At 48.0% G+C, this 19594-nt stretch overlaps 1 protein-coding gene across 1 annotated transcript in view; it reads right to left on the bottom strand.

The window, feature by feature from the left end:
* The window catches only part of LOC146335499 (WD repeat-containing protein 31-like), a 75108-nt gene that overhangs the window by 11747 nt on the left and 43767 nt on the right, over window positions 1–19594 (bottom strand). Inside the window, exons 4-7 of the mRNA XM_084822163.1 lie at window positions 15400–15544; window positions 15124–15224; window positions 1513–1580; window positions 703–835 (exon numbers count right to left, since the gene is read on the bottom strand). Coding sequence (XP_084678289.1) covers window positions 703–835; window positions 1513–1580; window positions 15124–15224; window positions 15400–15544 — 447 coding nt within the window. The remainder of the gene's footprint in view (window positions 1–702; window positions 836–1512; window positions 1581–15123; window positions 15225–15399; window positions 15545–19594) is intronic.

The following is a 19594-nucleotide window of genomic DNA, read 5'->3' as shown; positions in this document are numbered from 1 at the left end:
TTTCGTATATCCCTAAGAATTCATTCTAATGCATTTCTACGCTTGACTTGACCACAAGGAACCTCCATGTTTAAAGACAGTATAACTCTAAGGCTTCCCTGTCAGGGGAAGGCTTCTGGCTTCCCGTGGGGGCACCTGGTTGGCCACTGTGGGAAACAGGATGCTGGCCTGGAGAGGCCCCCTTGGGTCTGACCCAGCTTCAGGGCTCTTCTTATGTTCTTTCAGTTGCTCAGCCCCCTGCAGAGGGGCAGCAGCCTTCTCTGCCTTCAGAGGCCACCCTCCCAAAAGAGGGACTCAAACGAAGACATGGCACTTTGGAGGCCAGGGCAGAATGACTGGGAAACCTCTAAAAAGAAAACATTCCCATGTGTACAACCTCCTAAATTTTCACTCTGAAAAGCAGTGTGCCTCACTTCTCAGAAGGATGGGGAAATATCCGGTAGGTCTGTTGGTTTCATAGGCATTCCTCCTTCTTCCCTAGGAACTGTACTTCCCTGTGGGGGGTGAGGGAGCTCTAGCCCAGAATACTCGGCACTCACACCAGAAGACAATTCCCAGAATTCTCTGAGGGAAGCCTGACAGTTACATTGGTATAAAGCCAAAACTGGTTTGCAGCATAGATCTACCCCTCCAGAGCTGGAGGAGAACCCCGGCCCTCTGCTTCTCAGCCTTCCTGGCCAGCCATGGGGAGCGGGGCCTCACCGTGGCCTCACAGCCATCGCCGTTGCTGCTGCTGAGACAATAGCGGCCGTCCAGGCTCACGTCGCAGGATGTCTGGATGTGCTGCTTGGGAGGGAACGTGTGAGCCACCCGCAAATCCCGGGTGTCCCAGATTCTGTGAAGGGGCAGAAATTAACAGGTGGAAAACACAGAAGAACACTGGAGATGCCTCAGTTGTGCCGGCTGGCGACTGCTTGCTGCCCAAGCAAGCGAAACGCACGCACCTGAGCAGCTTCACAACAGCATGTGACATTATCAGGAGTTGACTGGGATGCTATTTTATTTGCATTTTTAATTTCAAAAATTCCCCCACTGGTCCATCAGTACTAAGTACAACCCCCTGATTCCTGGGCACCATCACTCAGACAGGATCTCCATCTCACCTATCAGCATGCTCTGGGAAGAAAAGGAGTGGGAAAAGGGTGGGGGGACTGTTCAGTGGCAGAGGATATGCCTGGCAGGCAGAAGACCTCCCAGTTCAGGAGCATCTTGGAGAGCTGGGCCAGGAAAGGCCCTGCTGAACTGCTCCCAGGCAGAGTAGACAAGACTGGCCAAATGGACCTGTGGGCGGTCATTCTTGGTCATAAACCCAAAAATACAGACAACACCTGTCTCTCCAAGACACTGAAGTAACTGAAGGCTACAATAAATCCCACCTAACCTCAAAGAAGTCCCACATTCAAATTGCAGAAGCAAAATTTGCAAAATTTTTGAAATTCAAAAAGTTTCATTCAAAATTGGAAATGCTGAATTTATGCAAAATTTGGTCTCTGCTCCCACAGGACCACATACCTAACTGTTTTATCCTCTGATGTCTGGATGACGTAAGGCTCTCCAGGAACCCAGCACAGGTGTGTTACCTATAGGTGAGAAAAAATGATCATAGAATCATAGAATAGTAGGGTTGGAAGGGGCCTGTAAGACCATCGAGTCCAACCCCCTGCTCAATGCAGGAATCCAAGTCAGAGCATCCCCGACAGATGGCTGTCCAGCCTCATCTTGAATGCCTCCAGTGTGGGAGAGCCCACCACCTCCCTAGGGAATGGGTTCCATTGTCGTATTGCTCTAACAGTCAAGAATTTTTTCCTGATGTTCAGCCGGAATCTGGCTTCCTGTCACTTGAGCCCATTATTCCGTGTCCTGCACTCTGGGATGATCAAGAAGAGATCCTGGCCTTCCTCTCTGGGACAACCTTTCAAGTACTTGATGAGCGCTATCCTATCTCCCCTTAGTCTTCTCTTCTCAAGGCTAAACATGCCCAGTTCTTTCAGTCTCCTCAGAGGGCTTTGTTTCCAGTCCCCTGATCATCTTTGTTGCCCTCCTCTGAACCCTCTCGTTTGTTTGCATCCTTCTTAAAGTGTGGTGCCCAGAACTGGACACAGTACTCAAGATGAGGATTAACCAGTGCTGAGTAGAGGGGAACTAGTACTTCACATGATTTTGGAAGCTATACTTCTATTAATGCAGCCCTAAATAACATTTGCCTTTTTTGCAGCCATATCACAGTGTTGGCTCATACAGTCAGGGCCAGAAATATTGGAACAAGGATAACCGTTTTGGCAGTTGGCCTCTGTACACCACCACACTGAAGTTGTGTCTGTTTCCTGCCTCCCAGCAGAGCAGAGCAGAGCAGAGCAAGCTGCCCCAGCTGGTCCAGGGACTACAGAAGCAAGCAAGCTCCCAGAGAGCAAGTGACCACAGCAAGCGAACAGAGGGAGCAAACAGGAGTTGGCCAGGGGAGTTCGGCAGGGGAGGTCAAGGGGGAGGCCCCTAACATTTTTTTATTATTATTTTCTTTTCTTTTTCATTTTATTTTTTAACTAACTTTTTTTCATTTTTTTTTTCTTGTAACACACACTTCCATACCAGCGGGACTCTGCTTTTAACCTCCAGTGAGTAGAGGACCAGGCACAGGCTAGTCTAGAACAACCAGGAAGCTAGACACAAAAAGGGAAAAGCGGCAATGGAAGGACAGGACTCTCCAGTGGTGGTGACCTGCAAGGTGTGTGCAATTTTTGTTTTTTTGCCTGAGAACAACATGGCCTACACCTGCAACAAGTGCAAGTTGATCACGCTGCTGAAAGAAAAAGTAATTAAGTTTGTAATTTACTAATTACAAAGTAATTAGTAAAAGGCAGAGGAAAGAAATGGTGATTCAGCTATTAAATAAGGATGGCAAAACGATAACAGATGACAAAGAAAAGGCAGAGGTGCTCAATTCCTACCTTGGCTCAGTCTTCTCACAAAAGAGGGTCTATGACCCCCCTGGCAAAGGTGAAGTACAGGCTGAAGGAGCAGGATTGCAGCTTGAGATTGATAGGCATATGGTCAAGGAACACCTCATTACTTTGAATGAGTTCAAATCTCCAGGGCCAGAAGAACTGCATCCCAGAATGATAAAGGAACTGGCAGAAGAACTCTCAGAACCTCTGTCTATTCTCTTTGAGAAATCATGGAGGACGGGGGAAGTGCCAGATGACTGGAGGAGGGCTAATGTTGTCCCTAACTTCAAAAAGGGTAAAAAGGAGGAACCTGGGAACTACAGACCAGTCAGTCTGACATCAATCCCTGGGACAATTCTGGAGCAGATCATAAAGCAATCCATCTGTAAGCACCTTGAAAACAATGCAGTGATTACTCGAAGCCAACATGGATTTGCCAAAAAAAAGTCCTGCTAGACGAATCTGATCTCATTTTTTTATCAAGTAACCTCCCTTGTAGACCGTGGGAATGCTGTAGACATCATATACCTCAACTTCAGCAAAGCTTTCGACAAAGTGCCCCATGATATCCTGATGAGCAAACTAGCTCAAAGTGGGCTAGATGAAACAACGATCCAGTGGATCCACAGTGGGCTACAGAATCAGACTGAAAGAGTGCTGATCAATGGGACCTTCTCAAACTGGGGAGAGGTAACGAGTGGGGTACCGCAGGGCTCAGTCCTGGGCCCAGTGCTCTTCAACATTTTTATTAATGACTTGGAGAGGAGGTGCAGGGAATGCTGATCACATTTGCAGATGACACCAAATTGGGCAGGATAGCTAATACTTTGGAAGACAGAAACCCAATTCAAAGCGATCTGGATAGACTGGAGAGCTGGGCAGAAAACAACAGAATGACATTTAACAGGGATAAATGCCAAGTTCTGCACCTAGGAAAAAGAAACCAAATGCACAGTTACAAGATGGGGGATACGTGGCTCAACAACACGACAAGCAAGAAGGATCTTGGAATTGTTGTCGATCACAAGCTGAATATGAGCCAACAATGCGATGTGGCTGCAAAAAAGGCAAATAGGATTTTGGGCTGCATTAATAGAAGTATAGCTTCCAAATCCCAGGAAGTACTAGTTCCCCTCTACTCAGCACTGGTTAGGCCTCATCTGGAGTACTGTGTCCAGTTCTGGGCACCACACTTTAAGAAGGATGCAGACAAGCTGGAGAGGGTTCAGAGGAGGGCAACAAAGATGATCAGGGGACTGGAAACAAAGCCCTATGAAGAGAGACTGAAAGAACTGGGCATGTTTAGCCTTGAGAAGGGAAGCCTGAGGGGAGATAGGATAGCACTCTTCAAGTACTTGAAAGGTTGTCACAGAGAAGAAGGCCAGGATCTCTTCTCGATCATCGCAGAGTGCAGGACACAGAATAATGGGCTCAAGTGACAGGAAGCCAGATTCCGGCTGAACATCAGGAAAAAATTCCTGACTAGAGCAATACGACAGCGGAACCAATTACCTAGGGAGGCGGTGGGCTCTCCCACACTGGAGGTGTTCAAGACGAGGCTGGACAGCCAGCGGTCAGAGATGCTCTGACTTGGATTCCTGCACTGAGCAGGGGGTCGGACTCGATGGCCTTGTAGACCCCTTCCAACCCTACTATTTGATGATTCTATGATTCTATGAAAGGAAACATACCCAGATGGAAGCGAAGTCACGACTTTCAGCTGTCATTCAAGGGGTTTGGCAAAAGCAGGGTACTAACCATTCAGGACTTCAGCAAAGGAGACGTTACCTTGTCGTGGTGCTGGAGCTTGAGCACGTCAATGACATCATGAGCTAAACCGTGAAGGGACACCCAAGACGGGAAGGTCATGGCAGAGAGGTCAGACTAAATACGATCCCTGGGGAAGAAAACGGCAACCCACCCCAGTATTCTTGCCATGAAAACTAAATGGATCAGTACAACCAGAGATATGTCGGTATACCATCGGAAGATGGGACTCTCAGGTCGGAAGATGGTCAAAATGCTACTGGGGAGGAACAGAGGATAGGTTCAACTAGCCCCAGATGTGATGACGCAGCTAGCTCAAAGCCAAAAGGACAGCTAGCAGCCGATGGTGCTGGTGGTGAACGACGAATCTGATGTTCTAAAGAACAACACACCGTAGGAACCTGGAATGTAAGATCTATGAGCCAGGGCAATTTGGACATGGTTATTGGGGAGATGTCAAGATTAAATATAGACATTTTGGGTGTCAGTGAATTGAAATGGACTGGAATGGGCCACTTCACATCAAAATAAATAACCAAATGACTGACCAAATAAACAACAACAACCATTCAGGAAGAACAGCCAGTGGCATACACACACACCCATCGTTGGTGGCTCATAAGTAATGGAACAAACCAACATCACTTCAAACTTAAGGATCGCCTTTAATACCTGGATGAAAGTCCTTTGCAGTCAATGACTGCCTGAAGTCTGGAACCCATTTTGTTGTTTATTCGGTCAGTTGCTTCCGACTCTTCGTGACTTCATGGACCAGCCCACGCCAGAGCTTCCTGTCGGCCGTCGCCACCCCCAGCTCCCCCAAGGTCGAGTCCGTCACCTCCAGAATATCATCCATCCACCTTGCCCTTGGTTGGACCCTCTTCCTTTGGCCTTCCACTTTCCCTAGCATCAGCATCTTCTCCAGGGTATCGTGTCTTCTCATGACGTGGCTGAAGTACTTCAGTTTTGCCTTTAATATCATTCCCTCAAGTGAGCAGTCTGGCTTTATTTCCTGGAGTATGGACTGGTTTGATCTTCTTGCAGTCCAAGGCACTCTCAGAATTTTCCTCCAGCACCACAGTTCAAATGCATCTATCTTTCTTCACTCAGCCTTCCTTATGGTCCAGCTCTCGCAGCCATAGGTTACTATGGGGAATACCATTGCTTTAACTCTGTGGACCTTTGTGGACCCATTCAACCTCACTCTTCTGGATGTCTGGCCTCTAGCTCACTGACCACACTGTCAAATCTATCCCCGATATTATTATCCTTCCTATACAGATCTTCCGTATATTCTTGCCACCTTTTCTTGATCTCTTCTGCTTCTGTTAGGTCCTTGCCATCTTTGTTTTTGATCATACCCATTTGTGCCTGGAATTTACCTCCGATGTTTCTAATTTTCTGGAAGAGGTCTCTTGTCCTTCCTATTCTATTATCTTCTTCCGCTTCCGCGCATTGCTTGTTTAAAAGTAATTCCTTATCTCCTCTGGCTAACCTCTGGAATTTTGCATTTAATTGGGCATATCTCCCCCTATCACTGTTGCCTTTTGCTTTCCTTCTTTCTTGGGCTGCTTCCAGTGTCTCAGCAAACAGCCATCTTGCCTTCTTAGTTTTCTTTTTCTTTGGGACGTTTTTTGTTGCCGCCTCCTGAACAATGTTGCGAACTTCTGTCCATAGTTCTTCCGGGACCCTATCTACTAAATCTAGTCCCTTAAATCTATTCTTCACCTCCACTGCATATTCATGAGGAATATTAGTGAGCTCGTATCTAACTGATCTGTGGGTCTTCCCTATTCTCTTTAGTCTGATTCTAAATTGTGCAATAAGAAGTTCATGATCTGAACTACAATCAGCTCCAGGTCTTGTTTTTACCAGCTGCATAGATGTCCGCCACCTTTGGCTACAAAGGATGTAGTCAATCTGATTTTGGTGTCGACCGTCTGGTGAAGTCCATGTATAAAGTCGTCTCTTAGGTTGCTGGAAGAGAGTGTTTGTTATGCACAGTGAGTTGTCTTGGCAAAATTCTATCAGCCTATGTCCCACTTCATTTTGTTCTCCCAGACCATGCTTGCCTGCAATTCCAGGTGTCGTTTGACTACCCACCTTAGCATTCCAGTCTCCTGTAATGAAAGTAACATCTTTTTTTGGCGTACTATCCAGTAGGTGCTGCAGATCCTCATAGAACTGATCTAATTCTGCTTCTTCAGCATCTGTGGTTGGGGCGTATATTTGGATCACTGTGATGTTAAATGGCTTACCCTGAATTCGAATTGAGATCATTCTGTCATTTTTTGGATTGTATCCAAGCACTGCTTTAGCCACTTTATTATTAATTATGAAGGCTACTCCATTTCTTCTGTGGTCCTCTTGTCCACAGTAGTAGATCTGGTGGTCATTTGATGTGAAGTGGCCCATTCCAGTCCATTTCAGTTCACTGACACCCAAAATGTCTATATTTAATCTTGACATCTCCCCAATAACCACATCCAATTTGCCCTGGCTCATAGATCTTACATCCAGGTTCCTACAGTGTGTTGATCTTTAGAACATCAGATTCGTCGTTCACCACCAGCACCATCGGCTGCTAGCCGTCCTTTTGGCTTTGAGCTAGCTGCGTCATCACATCTGGGGCTAGTTGAACTTATCCTCTGTTCCTCCCCAGTAGCATTTTGACCATCTTCCGACCTGAGAGTCCCATCTTCCGATGGTATACCGACATATCTCTGGTTGTACTGATCCATTTAGTTTTCATGGCAAGAATACTGGGGTGGGTTGCCATTTCCTTCCCCAGGGATCGTATTTAGTCTGACCTCTCTGCCATGACCTTCCCGTCTTGGGTGTCCCTTCACGGTTTAGCTCATGATGTCATTGACGTGCTCAAGCTCCAGCACCACGACAAGGTAACGATCTCCTTTGCTGAAGTTGGAACCCATGGACATGACCAAATGCTGAGTTTCCTCCCTCGAGATGCTTTGCCAGGCCTTTACTGCAGCTGCCTTCAGCTGCTGCTTGTTTGTGGGTCTTTCTGCCTTCAGTCTTGTCTTCAGTAAGTGAAAAGCATGCTCTATTGGGTTGAGATCAGGTGACTGACTTGGCCATTGAAGAACATCCCACTTCTTTGCCTGGAGAAACTTTTGGGTAGCTTTTGCTGTATGTTTTGGGTCATGATCTATCTGCAATATGAAGCGGCATCCTATCAGTTTGGCAGCATTCGGCTGAATCTGAGCAGAAAATATAGCCCCATACACTTCAGAATTCATCTTGCTGCTTTGATCAGCAGTCAGGTCATCAATAAACACCAGTGACCCGGTTCCATTGGCAGCCATACATGCCCATGACATAACTGCCTCCACCATGTTTGACAGGTGATGTGGTATGCTTTGGATCATGAGCTGTTCCTTTCCTTCTCCATACTTATAGTGTTGTTGAGCCACGTATCCCCCATCTTGTGACTGTGCATTTGGTTTCTTTTTCCTAGGTGCAGAACTTGGCATTTATCCCTATTCAATTTCATTCTGTTGTTTTCTGCCCAGCCTATCAAGAGCACTTTGAATTTTGTTTCTGTCTTCCAGGCTATTAGCTATCCCGCCCAATTTTGTGTCATCTGCAAAACTAATAAGCATTCCCTGCACCTCCTCCTCCAAATCATTAAAGTTTGCTCATCAGGATATTATGGGGCACTTTGTCAAAAACTTTGCTGAAGTCGAGGTATATTATGTCCACAGCATTCCCACAGTCTGCAAGGGAGGTTACCTGATCAAAAAATGAGATCAGTCTGGCAGGATTTGTTCTTATCAAACCCATGTTGGCTTCGAGTCATCACTGCATTGTTTTCAAGGTGCTTACACACTGATAGAATCATAGAATAGTAGTAGGGTTGGAAGGGGCCTACAAGGCCATCGAGTCCAACCCCCTGCTCAATGCAGGAATCCAAGTCAGAGCATCCCTGACAAATGGCTGTCCAGCCTCGTCTTAAAGGCCTCCAGTGTGGGAGAGCCCACCACCTCCCCAGGTAATTGGTTCCATTGCCGTATTGCTCTGACACTCAGGAAGTTTTTCCTGATGTTCAGCCGGAATCTGGCTTCCTATCACTTGAGCCCATTATTCCGTGTCCTGCACTCTGGGATGATCAAGAAGAGATCCTGGCCTTCTTCTCTGTGACAACCTTTCAAGTACTTGAAGAGTGCTATCATATCTCCCCTCAGTCTTCTCTTCTCAAGGCTAAACATGCCCAGTTCTTTCAGTCTCTCTTCATAGGGCTTTGTTTCCAGTCCCCTGATCATCTTTGTTGCCCTCCTTTGAACCCTCTCCAGCTTGTCTGCATCCTTCTTAAAGTGTGGTGCCCAGAACTGGACACAGTACTCCAGATGAGGCCTAACCAGTGCTGAGTAGAGGGGAACTAGTACTTCCCGGGATTTGGAAGAGATGCTTCTATTAATGCAGCCCAAAATAGCATTTGCCTTTTTTGCAGCCACATCACATTGTTGGCTCATATTCAGCTTGTGATCGACGACAATTCCAAGATCCTTCTCGCTCGTAGTGTGGTTGAGCCACGTATCCCCCATCTTGTAACTGTGCATTTGGTTTCTTTTTCCTAGGTGCAGAACTTGGCATTTGTCCCTATTAAATGCCATTCTGTTGTTTTCTGCCCAGCACTCCAGTCTATCCAGATCACTTTGAATTTTGTTTCTGTCTTCCAAAGTATTAGCTATCCCTCCCAATTTTGTGTCATCTGCAAATTTGATCAGCATTCCCTGCACCTCCTCCTCCAAGTCATTAATAAAAATGTTGAAGAGCACTGGGCCCAGGACTGAGCCCTGCGGTACCCCACTCGTTACCTCTCCCCAGCTTGAGAAGGTCCCATTGATCAGCACTCTTTGAGTCCGATTCTGTAGCCAACTGTGGATCCACCGGATCGTTGTTTCATCTAGCCCACTTCGAGCTAGTTTGCTCATCAGGATATCATGGGGCACTTTGTCGAAAGCTTTGCTGAAGTCGAGGTATATGATGTCTACAGCATTCCCACGGTCTACAAGGGAGGTGACTTGATCAAAAAATGAGATCAGATTTGTCTGGCAGGACTTGTTTTTGACAAATCCATGTTGGCTTCGAGTAATCACGGCATTGTTGTCAAGGTGCTTCCAGATGGATTGCTTTATGATCTGCTCCAGAATTTTCCCAGGGATTGATGTCAGACTGACTGGTCTGTAGTTCCCAGGTTCCTCCTTTTTACCCTTTTTGAAGATAGGGACAACGTTAGCCCTCCTCCAGTCATCTGGCACTTCCCCGGTCCTCCATGATTTCTCAAAGAGAATAGACAGCGGTTCTGAGAGTTCTTCTGCCAGTTCCTTTATGACTCTAGGATGCAGTTCATCTGGCCCTGGAGATTTGAACTCATTCAAAGTAATGAGGTGTTCCTTGACCATATGCCTGTCGATCTCAAGCTGCAATCCTGCCCCTTCAGCCTGTACTTCGCCTTTGCCAGGGGGGTCATAGACCCTCTTTTGGGAGAAGACTGAGCCAAAGTAGGAATTGAGCACCTCTGCCTTTTCTTGGTCATCTGTTATCATTTTGCCATCCTTATTTAATAGCTGAACCATTTCTTTCCTCTGCCTTTTACTATGCACGTAGCTGAAGAAAGCCTTTTTGTTGTTTTTAGCATCCCTAGCTAACCTCACCTCGTTCTCCGCTTTAGCCTTCCTGACGCCATCCCTGCAATTCTGTGCTACCTGCCTGTACTCTTCCTTTGTTACTTGGCCTTCTTTCCACTTCCTATATGTGTCCTTTTTTGTTTTCAGGTCATCCCTAAGCTTTTTGTGAAGCCACATTGGCTTCTTCTGTTGTCTTCCACCTTTTCTTCTTGTTGGAATTGTTTGTGATTGTGCCTTGAGAATTTCCTTTTTTAAAAGTTCCCACCCATCTTGGACTCCTTTTCTCGCTAGCATTGTTTGCCATGGGACCTTACTGATCATTGTTCTGAGTTTATTAAAATCAGCTTTCCTAAAATCCAGGGTACGCGTTTGAGTACACTCGGCTTTTGCTTCCCTTAGAACCAAGAACTCAAGTACAACATGGTCGCTTTCCCCCAGAGTTCCTGTAACTGCTACTTTATCCACTAAGTCATCTCTGTTGGTTAGGATCAAGTCAAGGATAGCCGATCCTCTAGTTCCTTCCTCTACTTTCTGTAGGAGGAAGTTATCCGCCACACAAGTCAGGAATTTCCTGGAGGGGCCATGTTTTGCAGAATTTGTCTCCCAACAAATATCGGGGAAATTGAAGTCCCCCATTACTACTACATCATGCTTCCTTAAAACATTGGCTATTTGCTTTTCAAAAGTTTCATCCTTGGCTTCTCCTTGATTGGGTGGCCGGTAGTAGACTCCGACCACCAGGTTCCTTTTATTCTTTGCTCCATTTATTTCAACCCAGATGCTCTCGATGGGGCTACCAAGCTCCTCCTCCTGTATTTCTGTGCAGAGATATGTATTTTTCACATACAGTGCAACCCCGCCTCCCTTTCTGTTCCTCCTGTTCTTTTTGAACAAGTTATATCCTTCAACTGCTGTATTCCAGTCATGAGAGTCATCCCACCAAGTCTCAGTTATACCTATCAAGTCATAATTTCCCTCCTGTATTAAGAGTTCAAGTTCGTTCTGTTTGTTTCCCATACTCTGGGCATTAGTATATAGACATCGAAGACCATGTGCTTCATAGTCTGGCTTTCTTCCTACATGTGTCTGAAGACTATTATTGGGCGCTATCAGCGCTGTTCTCTCCATTGCAGTGCATGCGCCTACGTCCATTGTTACCCCCAACATTACATCTCCCTTCCCCGTAGGATTCAGTTTAAAGCCCTCCTGATGAAGTTCTTCATGCTGTGGCCAAACACATTCTTCCCAGCCTTTGTGAGGTGCAACCCATCCCTAGCCAACAGCCCATCTTCCAGGAAGTATAGCCCGTGGTCCCAGAATCCAAATCTCTCTCGTCGGCACCACCTTCGTAGCCAGTCATTCACCCGGAGTATTTTTCGTTCCCTTTCTATCCCTCTTCTAACTACTGGAAGGATGGATGAGAAAACTATCTGGGCCCCAAAGTTCTTGAGTTTCCTTCCCAAAGCTTCGAAGTCTGACGTGATCTCTTCGTAGCTCCGCTTAGCGGTATCATTTGTTCCCACATGGATGAGAAGGGATACCTGTCAGTGGGCTTTATGAGTGCAGGCAACCTTTCAGTCACGTCTCTAATCTGTCCTCCCGGGAGACAACATACCTGGCGAGTCCACGGGTCTTCGCGACATACTTGGGTCTCGATCCCACGCAGCAAGGAGTCTCCCACTACTACCACTCTTCTGTTCTTCTTCTTGTAGGCCTGGGTTTCATCGCCTCTGTTTGACTGACCTTTAGCCTCTTGCTCACTCTCATGCAGGTTCCCCTGTGATTCTTCCTCTGCAGGCTGTCCTCCAGTCTCATCTGCAAGTACCTGGAATCGGTTCCACAGCTCCACCGCTTCCACTGGTGCAGAGTGGCGTCTAGTTCTTCTTCTCCTAACTGTCACCGTTTTCCAAGGAGTATCCTCTACTCCATTTTTCTTCTCCTCAGCATTTCCCACTTCTGCCTCATCTTGCTGTTGCTCTTCAAGCTTCTGGTCTGCCCTTTGCTGCTGTAGTTCCCCCATTCTGTCCAAGAACTCTTCGTGTTCTCTTATTCCCCGGAGGGTTGACAGTCGCCGCTCCAGTCCACTTACTTTTTCCTCCAGCAGCGTGATCAACTTGCACTTGTTGCAGGTGTAGGCCATGTTGTTCTCAGGCAAGAAAACAAACATGGCACACACCTTGCAGGTCACCACCACTGGAGAGTCTTGTCCTTCCATAGCCCCTTTTCCCTTTTTGTGTCTAGCTTTGTGATTGTTCTAGACTAGCCTGTGCCTGCTCCTCTACTCAGTAGAGGTTAAAAGCAGAGTCCCACTGGTGTGGAAGTGTGTGTTACAAGACAAATAAATGGGAAAAAGTTAGTTAAAAAAAAATGTTAGGGGCCTCCCCCTTGACCTCCCCTGCCGAACTCCCCTGGCCAACTCCTGTTTGCTCCCCCTGTTCGCTCGCTCTGTTCGCTCGCTCTCTGGGAGCTTGCCTGCTTCTGTAGTCCCTGGACCAGCTGGAGCAGCTTGCTCTGCTCTGCTCTGCTCTGATTACTTCATAATCTGCTCCAGAATTTTCCCAGGGATGGATGTCAGACTGACTGGTCTGTAGTTCCCAGGTTCCTCCTTTTTGCCCATTTTGAAGATATAGACAACATTATTCCAGCTGAACATCAGGACAAACTTCCAGACTGTTGGAGCAATACGACAATGGAACCAATTTCCTAGGGAGGTAGTGGGCTCTCCCACACTGGAGGCATTCAGGATGAAGCCACCTGTCAGGGATGTTTTGACTTGGATTTCTGCACTGAGCAGGGGGTTCGACTCAATGGTCTTGTAGGCCCCTTCTAACCCTAATATTCTATGATTAGCCCTCCTCCAGTCATCCGGCACTTCCCCCGTCCTCCATGATTTCTCAAAGAGAATAGACAGCGGTTCTGAGAGTTCTTCTGCCAGTTCCTTTATTACTCTAGGATGCAGTTCATCTGGCCCTGGAGATTTGAACTCATTCCAATTAATTAGGATTTCGTTGACCTTATGCCTATCGATCTCAAGCTGCAATCCTGCCCCTTCAGCCTGTACTTTGCCTTTGCCAGGGGGGTCATAGACCCTCTATCAGGAGAAGACTGAGCCCAAGTAGGAACTGAGCACTTCTGCCTTTTCTTTGTCATCTGTTATCATTTTGCCATGATCCTGCTACACATCAGCTGCTTCAGTGTGCTTGGGTGGAGGTTAATAGCCAGGTTCAAAAGGCTGTTCTTGAATAGATTAGGATTAAAATACAAAAAAAGCAGTGGGATTTATTTATTTCTGACACCCTCACAAATTACAATAGCAGCATTATCAACACAGGTCAAGACGATGTAAGAACCTAATAGGAGACTGATGAATTGGACCAAAGTGGGTCCATCTGGACCAGCAGCAGTTTCCAACAATGGCCAGTCAAATGAATTGCTTTTATTTAGTTACTAGCTGATATACCTGGCGTTGCCCAGGATGTAATTTTGTCATAGGTGCTATTTGTTAGAAACACACTAAGGTAGGTTTACACTTCTCAGAAAGGCTCCATAAGAAAGGTGAAAAGGGAAATTGAGGAGATTTTTTTTTTTAATTCTTATAAAGAGCACACAACACAATTTTTGCTTACTGTTACAAATTAATTCTGGAAGGTATAACTGTACGTGGGAAGAACACGGAGATACCCGAGCAGCATGATGGGCAACATGATGGCGACGGCGCCAACGACTGTGGACATAAAGTTAAATATTAGGAAAGTAGAAGTTCATTCTACGGCTTGTTTATAAACAACATTTGTTGTTTTTCCAGTTGGAGCAAAGATATACAACTGATTCGGGGAACCCACTCTAGAACACGCAACATATAACTGCCCATGGGAGAAACACGGAGAATAAAGCCCGAAGTCTCCACTCCACCATGTCATCCCAGCCCCTCAGACAGGCGAGTGCACACCGCACCGCATTTCACATTACTGCTAATCACACACTACTAACAGATACATCTGGCATTGAAAGGGGTGAAGATATTTAACACTAACTCACTTGCTTGCTGGATATTGCAGGAAGAGGGGAGAGAAACTAAATGCTCTGCAGTCAGAAAAGAAACCACGAGTGAAGGGGAGGGAACAAACGGCGGCCAGCCAATCCAAGGCGAAGGAAGTCAGAGTGAATGGGAGAGAGACCAACAGAATGAAAGATGGCCAACAGGGTGACTGGTGGCTCAAATCAGAAAGCTGGCCTGTGCCATGACTGAGAGGGGGTCCTTGTTAGTGAGGGGAAGTATAAACAAGGTAATAATGCAACCCAGCGACTCCTGTCATACACTCCGGCAAGTGAGAATGTGAAGTAAAAGGGGCAGCAACTGCAGGGCCCAAATGGCGGGCTCAGTGGCCCCCACGGTGCGATTACACCCAGGGCAGCCCCCCTTATTCCCTGCGTTACAGACGGCCCTGCAGCCAGCCACAAACACACAAACCCACACACAATTTTTGACTTTTATATATACAGAAGATTGTATTTCTCATTCACCCAATAACAAACGTTCTCTGGGTGGATAATTAAGTTATCTGGGACAGCCACAAACAGGGCATGAAGGCCCATTTGTCCCCAGAATATGACAGTCAGAGGCAGATGGCCTCTGAACAAAGAGTGGTTCCATTTACCTACTACTGCTAAGATGTCAGGGTCTGGGGTTTTTTTAAGGGCTTCGTACCTTCTGCATGCATAATTAGTAGGGCTTCTTATTTCAAAGCACTACCCGCTCTTACCAGATTCCTGGAAATGGACACTCTGTGTAAACAGCCTCCTGTCTCTATGTCCCAGATGCACACGGTGTTGTCACGAGAACCTGTGCAGAGCTGCTGAAACACTTGAGATTAAGAAACAGAGAGAAAAGGAGTGGGTGTGGCAGGGAAGAGATCATGAGAAATTATGCCCGGAGGTTTGCTTAACTGTCAGAAGTCTGCAATGAGAGTCATCCTACCTGGGCTGACGGCTTGGAGGTTTGCTTAACTGTCAGAAGTCTGCAATGAGAGTCATCCTACCTGGGCTGACGGCCAAGCCGGTTACCACCAGATCATGTCCTGAAAAGCACCGTGCTGCCCTGGAATCACCAGAGAGTCCCCACATTAGCACCGTCTTGTCCCGAGAGGCACTGAAAAGCCAGCTGGTGTCAGGCAGGCAGTTGACCTGGGCAGAACAGAATATTTCATTCATTCATTCATTCATTCGATTTATACCCTGCCTTTCCACCAAGGAAGGTGGCTAAACAATAAGGAACAGCACTCAAAATAAAAAGGAACGTTGGTACTTACCGTGACACAGTCATTTTCTGCAGTGGATGGAGAATAACCTTGTATGGGTTGCTCCTCCCACTCGCTTCAATAGGCAGGAACATGCAAATTAACTGAATTGCCCTCTCATATGGGAGAGCAACCTACTTCCAGTTCAGAAGATGTCTCAGCGTCAAAAATGTTCAGTAACTTTATTATTAAAAACAGAAACCTCCAGAAGAAGAAAACTAATTAAGGGGGGGAAAACCCAGCAGTGACAGATTACTGCTGGGTGGGCAGGATATCCTCCATCCACTGCAGAAAATGAACATATCACAGTAAATACCAATGTTCCTTTTTCCTGCAGCAGAGGAGAATATCTTTATATGGGACGTCTAACAGTGGTGCCTAAACTGGAAGGCTAAGTCACGGCTAACCCTACTAATAAAACCGCAACCCCGTTGAAGCACCCTCCGGCCGAAAAATGCTTCAGTTGAAGCAAAGGTGCCCAACTTATAATGTCTCACAAAGGAAGTCGCAGCTGTCCATGTTGCGGCCCTGCAAATGCCAACGAGGGGGGCATTAGTCCCAAAGGCAGCAGAGGTAGCTGAGCTCCATGCAGAATGAGCAGAGATCCCCCCAGGCTTTGTATTGATGTTTCCCCTGATAGGCAAAATGCAGATATTGTCTGTGAGCCAGGTAAAGCGGAATATGCAAGTATGCTTCTGTGAGATCTATTCTAGAGATGCCAGAAAATATCCCATCTGGAGAGATTTGAGGATGGTGTGAAGTGTCTCCATCTGACACTTCCTATTTTTTATGAACTGATTCACCTGTTTCAGGTCTACTATCACCCTCCAGTCCCCATTCCTTTTGGGGACAATAACGAATATTGAGTAGCAGCCTTTCCAAGGATGGCACTGCCTCGATTGCTCTGGTGTCGATGAGGTGAGATATGGCCTGCAGGACTAGGTGGTGTCTCTCTGATTTCCTGGGCCTTGGGGAGGAGATGAAAAAGTCATGAGGAGCTTGAAGGAAGTCCAATACACAGCCCTCTCTGATCGTCCACTGACCTGTGGTGGAGACTTCCCATTGGCGATAAAAAGTCTGAAGCCTCACTCCCACCGGGGAAGCCGTTCGTCATGCTTCTTACTGTCTCCACTGACCCTTAAGGGTGTATTAGAGGGGGGGCTGTTGAACCCCTGGTTCTGCTTTTGTCTGGGTAGGGATCCCTGCCCACTGCAGGAGTACTTGAACCCTCTTCAGTCTCAGGATCTATACTTTGGGCAAAGGAACGAAAGGAAGACACGCACACACCGCCCCCCAGCAAAAAGGCTTACACGCCCCTTCCTTAGAGGGAGAGGGTAGGGCTTTTTTCTTATCCTTTGTCTCAACAAGGACTCCTTCCAAGGAATCCCCAGCTTATTGCCCGAAAAGGGAACCAGGACCAAGTTGGATTTTGAACGTGCAGCTGCGTTCCAATTTTTAAACCATATCTGGTATCTGACTGACACAGCTGCCGCCTGGGCTCGGGCAGCAAATTGGCGGCATCCAAGCTGACCCCGGCCATGAAGGCCACTGACTCAGTCAGTTTATTAACACCCTGCTGGAGTTTAATATTATTCCCTGGAGTATCTTTTAGAATGTCCTTCGCCCAAAGATAGGAGGCCCTGGATAGAGAGGCCATATCGCTAGCAAGGCGGCCTCACGGAGGCCCAGTTCCCCTTCTGTCCTCTGGGTTCTCAGGGGTGCCATCCCCATCCCTTGGGTATAGAGCACCAGAAACTAGGGCAGCCACGGGGGCATCCACCGGGGGCACCTACAATTTGCTCCTCTGTAGCAGCCATATCGGGGGTCAGACTAAGTAGCCTCATGCAGTCTCATGCTTCATGTTCTTGCTGAGCTCTTTCTGCCTTGAATATATTGTTGTAAGCTGACGAGACACAGGAATTTCTTATCTTGTCAACAAAGGCTAAGGTCATAGTGATAGGTATATCATGTTCCTGTTCTTTGCTTATTGCATACCATGTTCTCTTCTGTTCTCTCCTTATCATGGATACCCTATAACCCAGTTCTTGTATTATAAACAATGGTGCTAGGAGAAGAAATGTTGAGGACTGCAACCCCACGCGGGAGGGGGAAGAGGAGCCGTTTCATATGTGTCACAATGTCTATAAAACCAATGTGCTGATGTATTTCGGGGCTTCTGGCTCTTTGGAAATGATTCCAGCCTTAAGCCCGCGCGTTAAATAATCTCTTTTTCCTTCACTCCGTGGTCTCTCTGACTCTGGGTTCTGCAACACCTCACCTGTTTGGCAAATTATGTAACTTTTTTGCAGAAGAGCTATTTGGCCTGGATCAGCCTGGTTTATCCCATTCCACCTATATTACATCCAGAAAGGTGCCTGGGAAGGGAACAGCAGAAGAGGGTGGGGAGCGCTTAGGAAAACTCCTGCCGCCCCTTCCGGAGCATCAGAGTCCTTCTTCTTTTCCTGCCCCCTTCAAGTTTTAGGGCCAGGGCCTTTACGGCCTTCTTTAGTAAGACTGGGAAGGCCTCAGTCTGAAAAAGCCTCTCTGAGGCTGGGCTTTGGGTAGGGCTTCCTCAGCTGACAGGCCTCCCTGTTCTCCTCAGACAGAAGTGGAGAAATGGCTGCCACTGGATCCGATGATCGGGGGGCAGGATGGGCATTTTTTGTCCTCTGTTTGGACCCCTCCCTCTGTGGACTTGCGTTTGCTGCGCTCGGCGGAACAGGCCGACGGGGGGGTGGGGGTGGCCTGTTTGTCTGTGCGGCTCACTTAAAATGGTGGCTGCACCGAGAAGGGCAGGAAGGAAAATGGATGCAGCACTTCGGTAAGAGAACAGCCTCTATGCCTGACTGGGGGGAAGAGGGAGGAGAGGAGGAAGATTCCCCCTCCTGAGCCCGGTTCTCTCTCCACGCTGGTGCCCAGACGGCCTGGAGAGGGGCCCAAGGATTATCCCAGGCGCTGGCTCGCTGCGGGGGGCACCTGGGAGGGCTCCCTCCCTTGAGGCCATCTGGCGGGTCCACCGGCAGAACTCCGGGTGAAGCACGTGGCCACCAGTGATCAGTGGGGGGCGAATTGGGGGCAGCTGGCTGGGAGGGGGACATTTGGGACTTGGCCCGTCGGACTCCTCCTTGGATCGTGCCCAGTCCCGGGCAGGGTCGGGACACGGCGCCACCCCGGGCCTGCCTTGCTCCCGCTGGGCCGGCTGCGCTTAGGAGGGCAGACTCTGCTTCAGCCTGTGTTTGGACGGGGCCGGGCAGAGCCTCATCCAGCAAGACAGACGTGCTCCCGGAGCCCCCCGGCCCCTCCTGCGGGTTCCACAAAAGAGCCCCCTGACATCCCAGGGCCGCCTGTCTCCGAGAGGAAGGCTGGCGTTGCAGGCGCAGGCCTGGTCACCGCTGCAGTTAGGGAAGCTCTGAACCCCAAAAAAGAGAGAGGAAAGTCTGTTTGGGTGCGTCTTTGTTTCCAAAACGGGGGAGGCAGAGAAGGGCAGAAAGGGAAGAAAGAGAAAAGACGTGAGGCAAACTACAGCTACAGCGGGCTGGAGAGCCTGAGCCGCTGCTCCAGCGACCTGCTCAGAGCTCAGGCAGGAAGCGACGCTGGGAGTCGGCGGCTCTCCTGCGGGAGAGGGCAGCTCGGTCCGTCCGCATGTTGCTGCCGGTCGGGGCGGGTGGGGGAAGCAACCTGTAGGAGGACATCCTCCTCCGCTGCAGGAAAAGCTTAGTTAACACAAATACATTAAAAGCACAATTAAAAGACACGCGCAACAGTGCATGCATAAAAACAGCGCCCAGCCCAACAGGCCAGATAACGTACCAAAGCCCTGACAGAATAAAAATGCCTTTGCCTGCCGGTGGAAGGACAGCGACCGCAAGGGAGCTGGCCTGGCCTCCCTCGGCATGCCGGGACATCCAGAGACAGCCAACCTCCTGTTCATGAGCGT

This window comes from Heloderma suspectum, chromosome 15 (assembly GCF_057233095.1).
Source record: "Heloderma suspectum isolate Gila_16-S chromosome 15, 16-S_ref, whole genome shotgun sequence".
NCBI lineage: Eukaryota > Metazoa > Chordata > Lepidosauria > Squamata > Helodermatidae > Heloderma > Heloderma suspectum.
The sequence above is the reverse complement of the archived record's forward strand: the minus strand, read 5'-3'. Positions and strand labels throughout refer to the sequence as shown.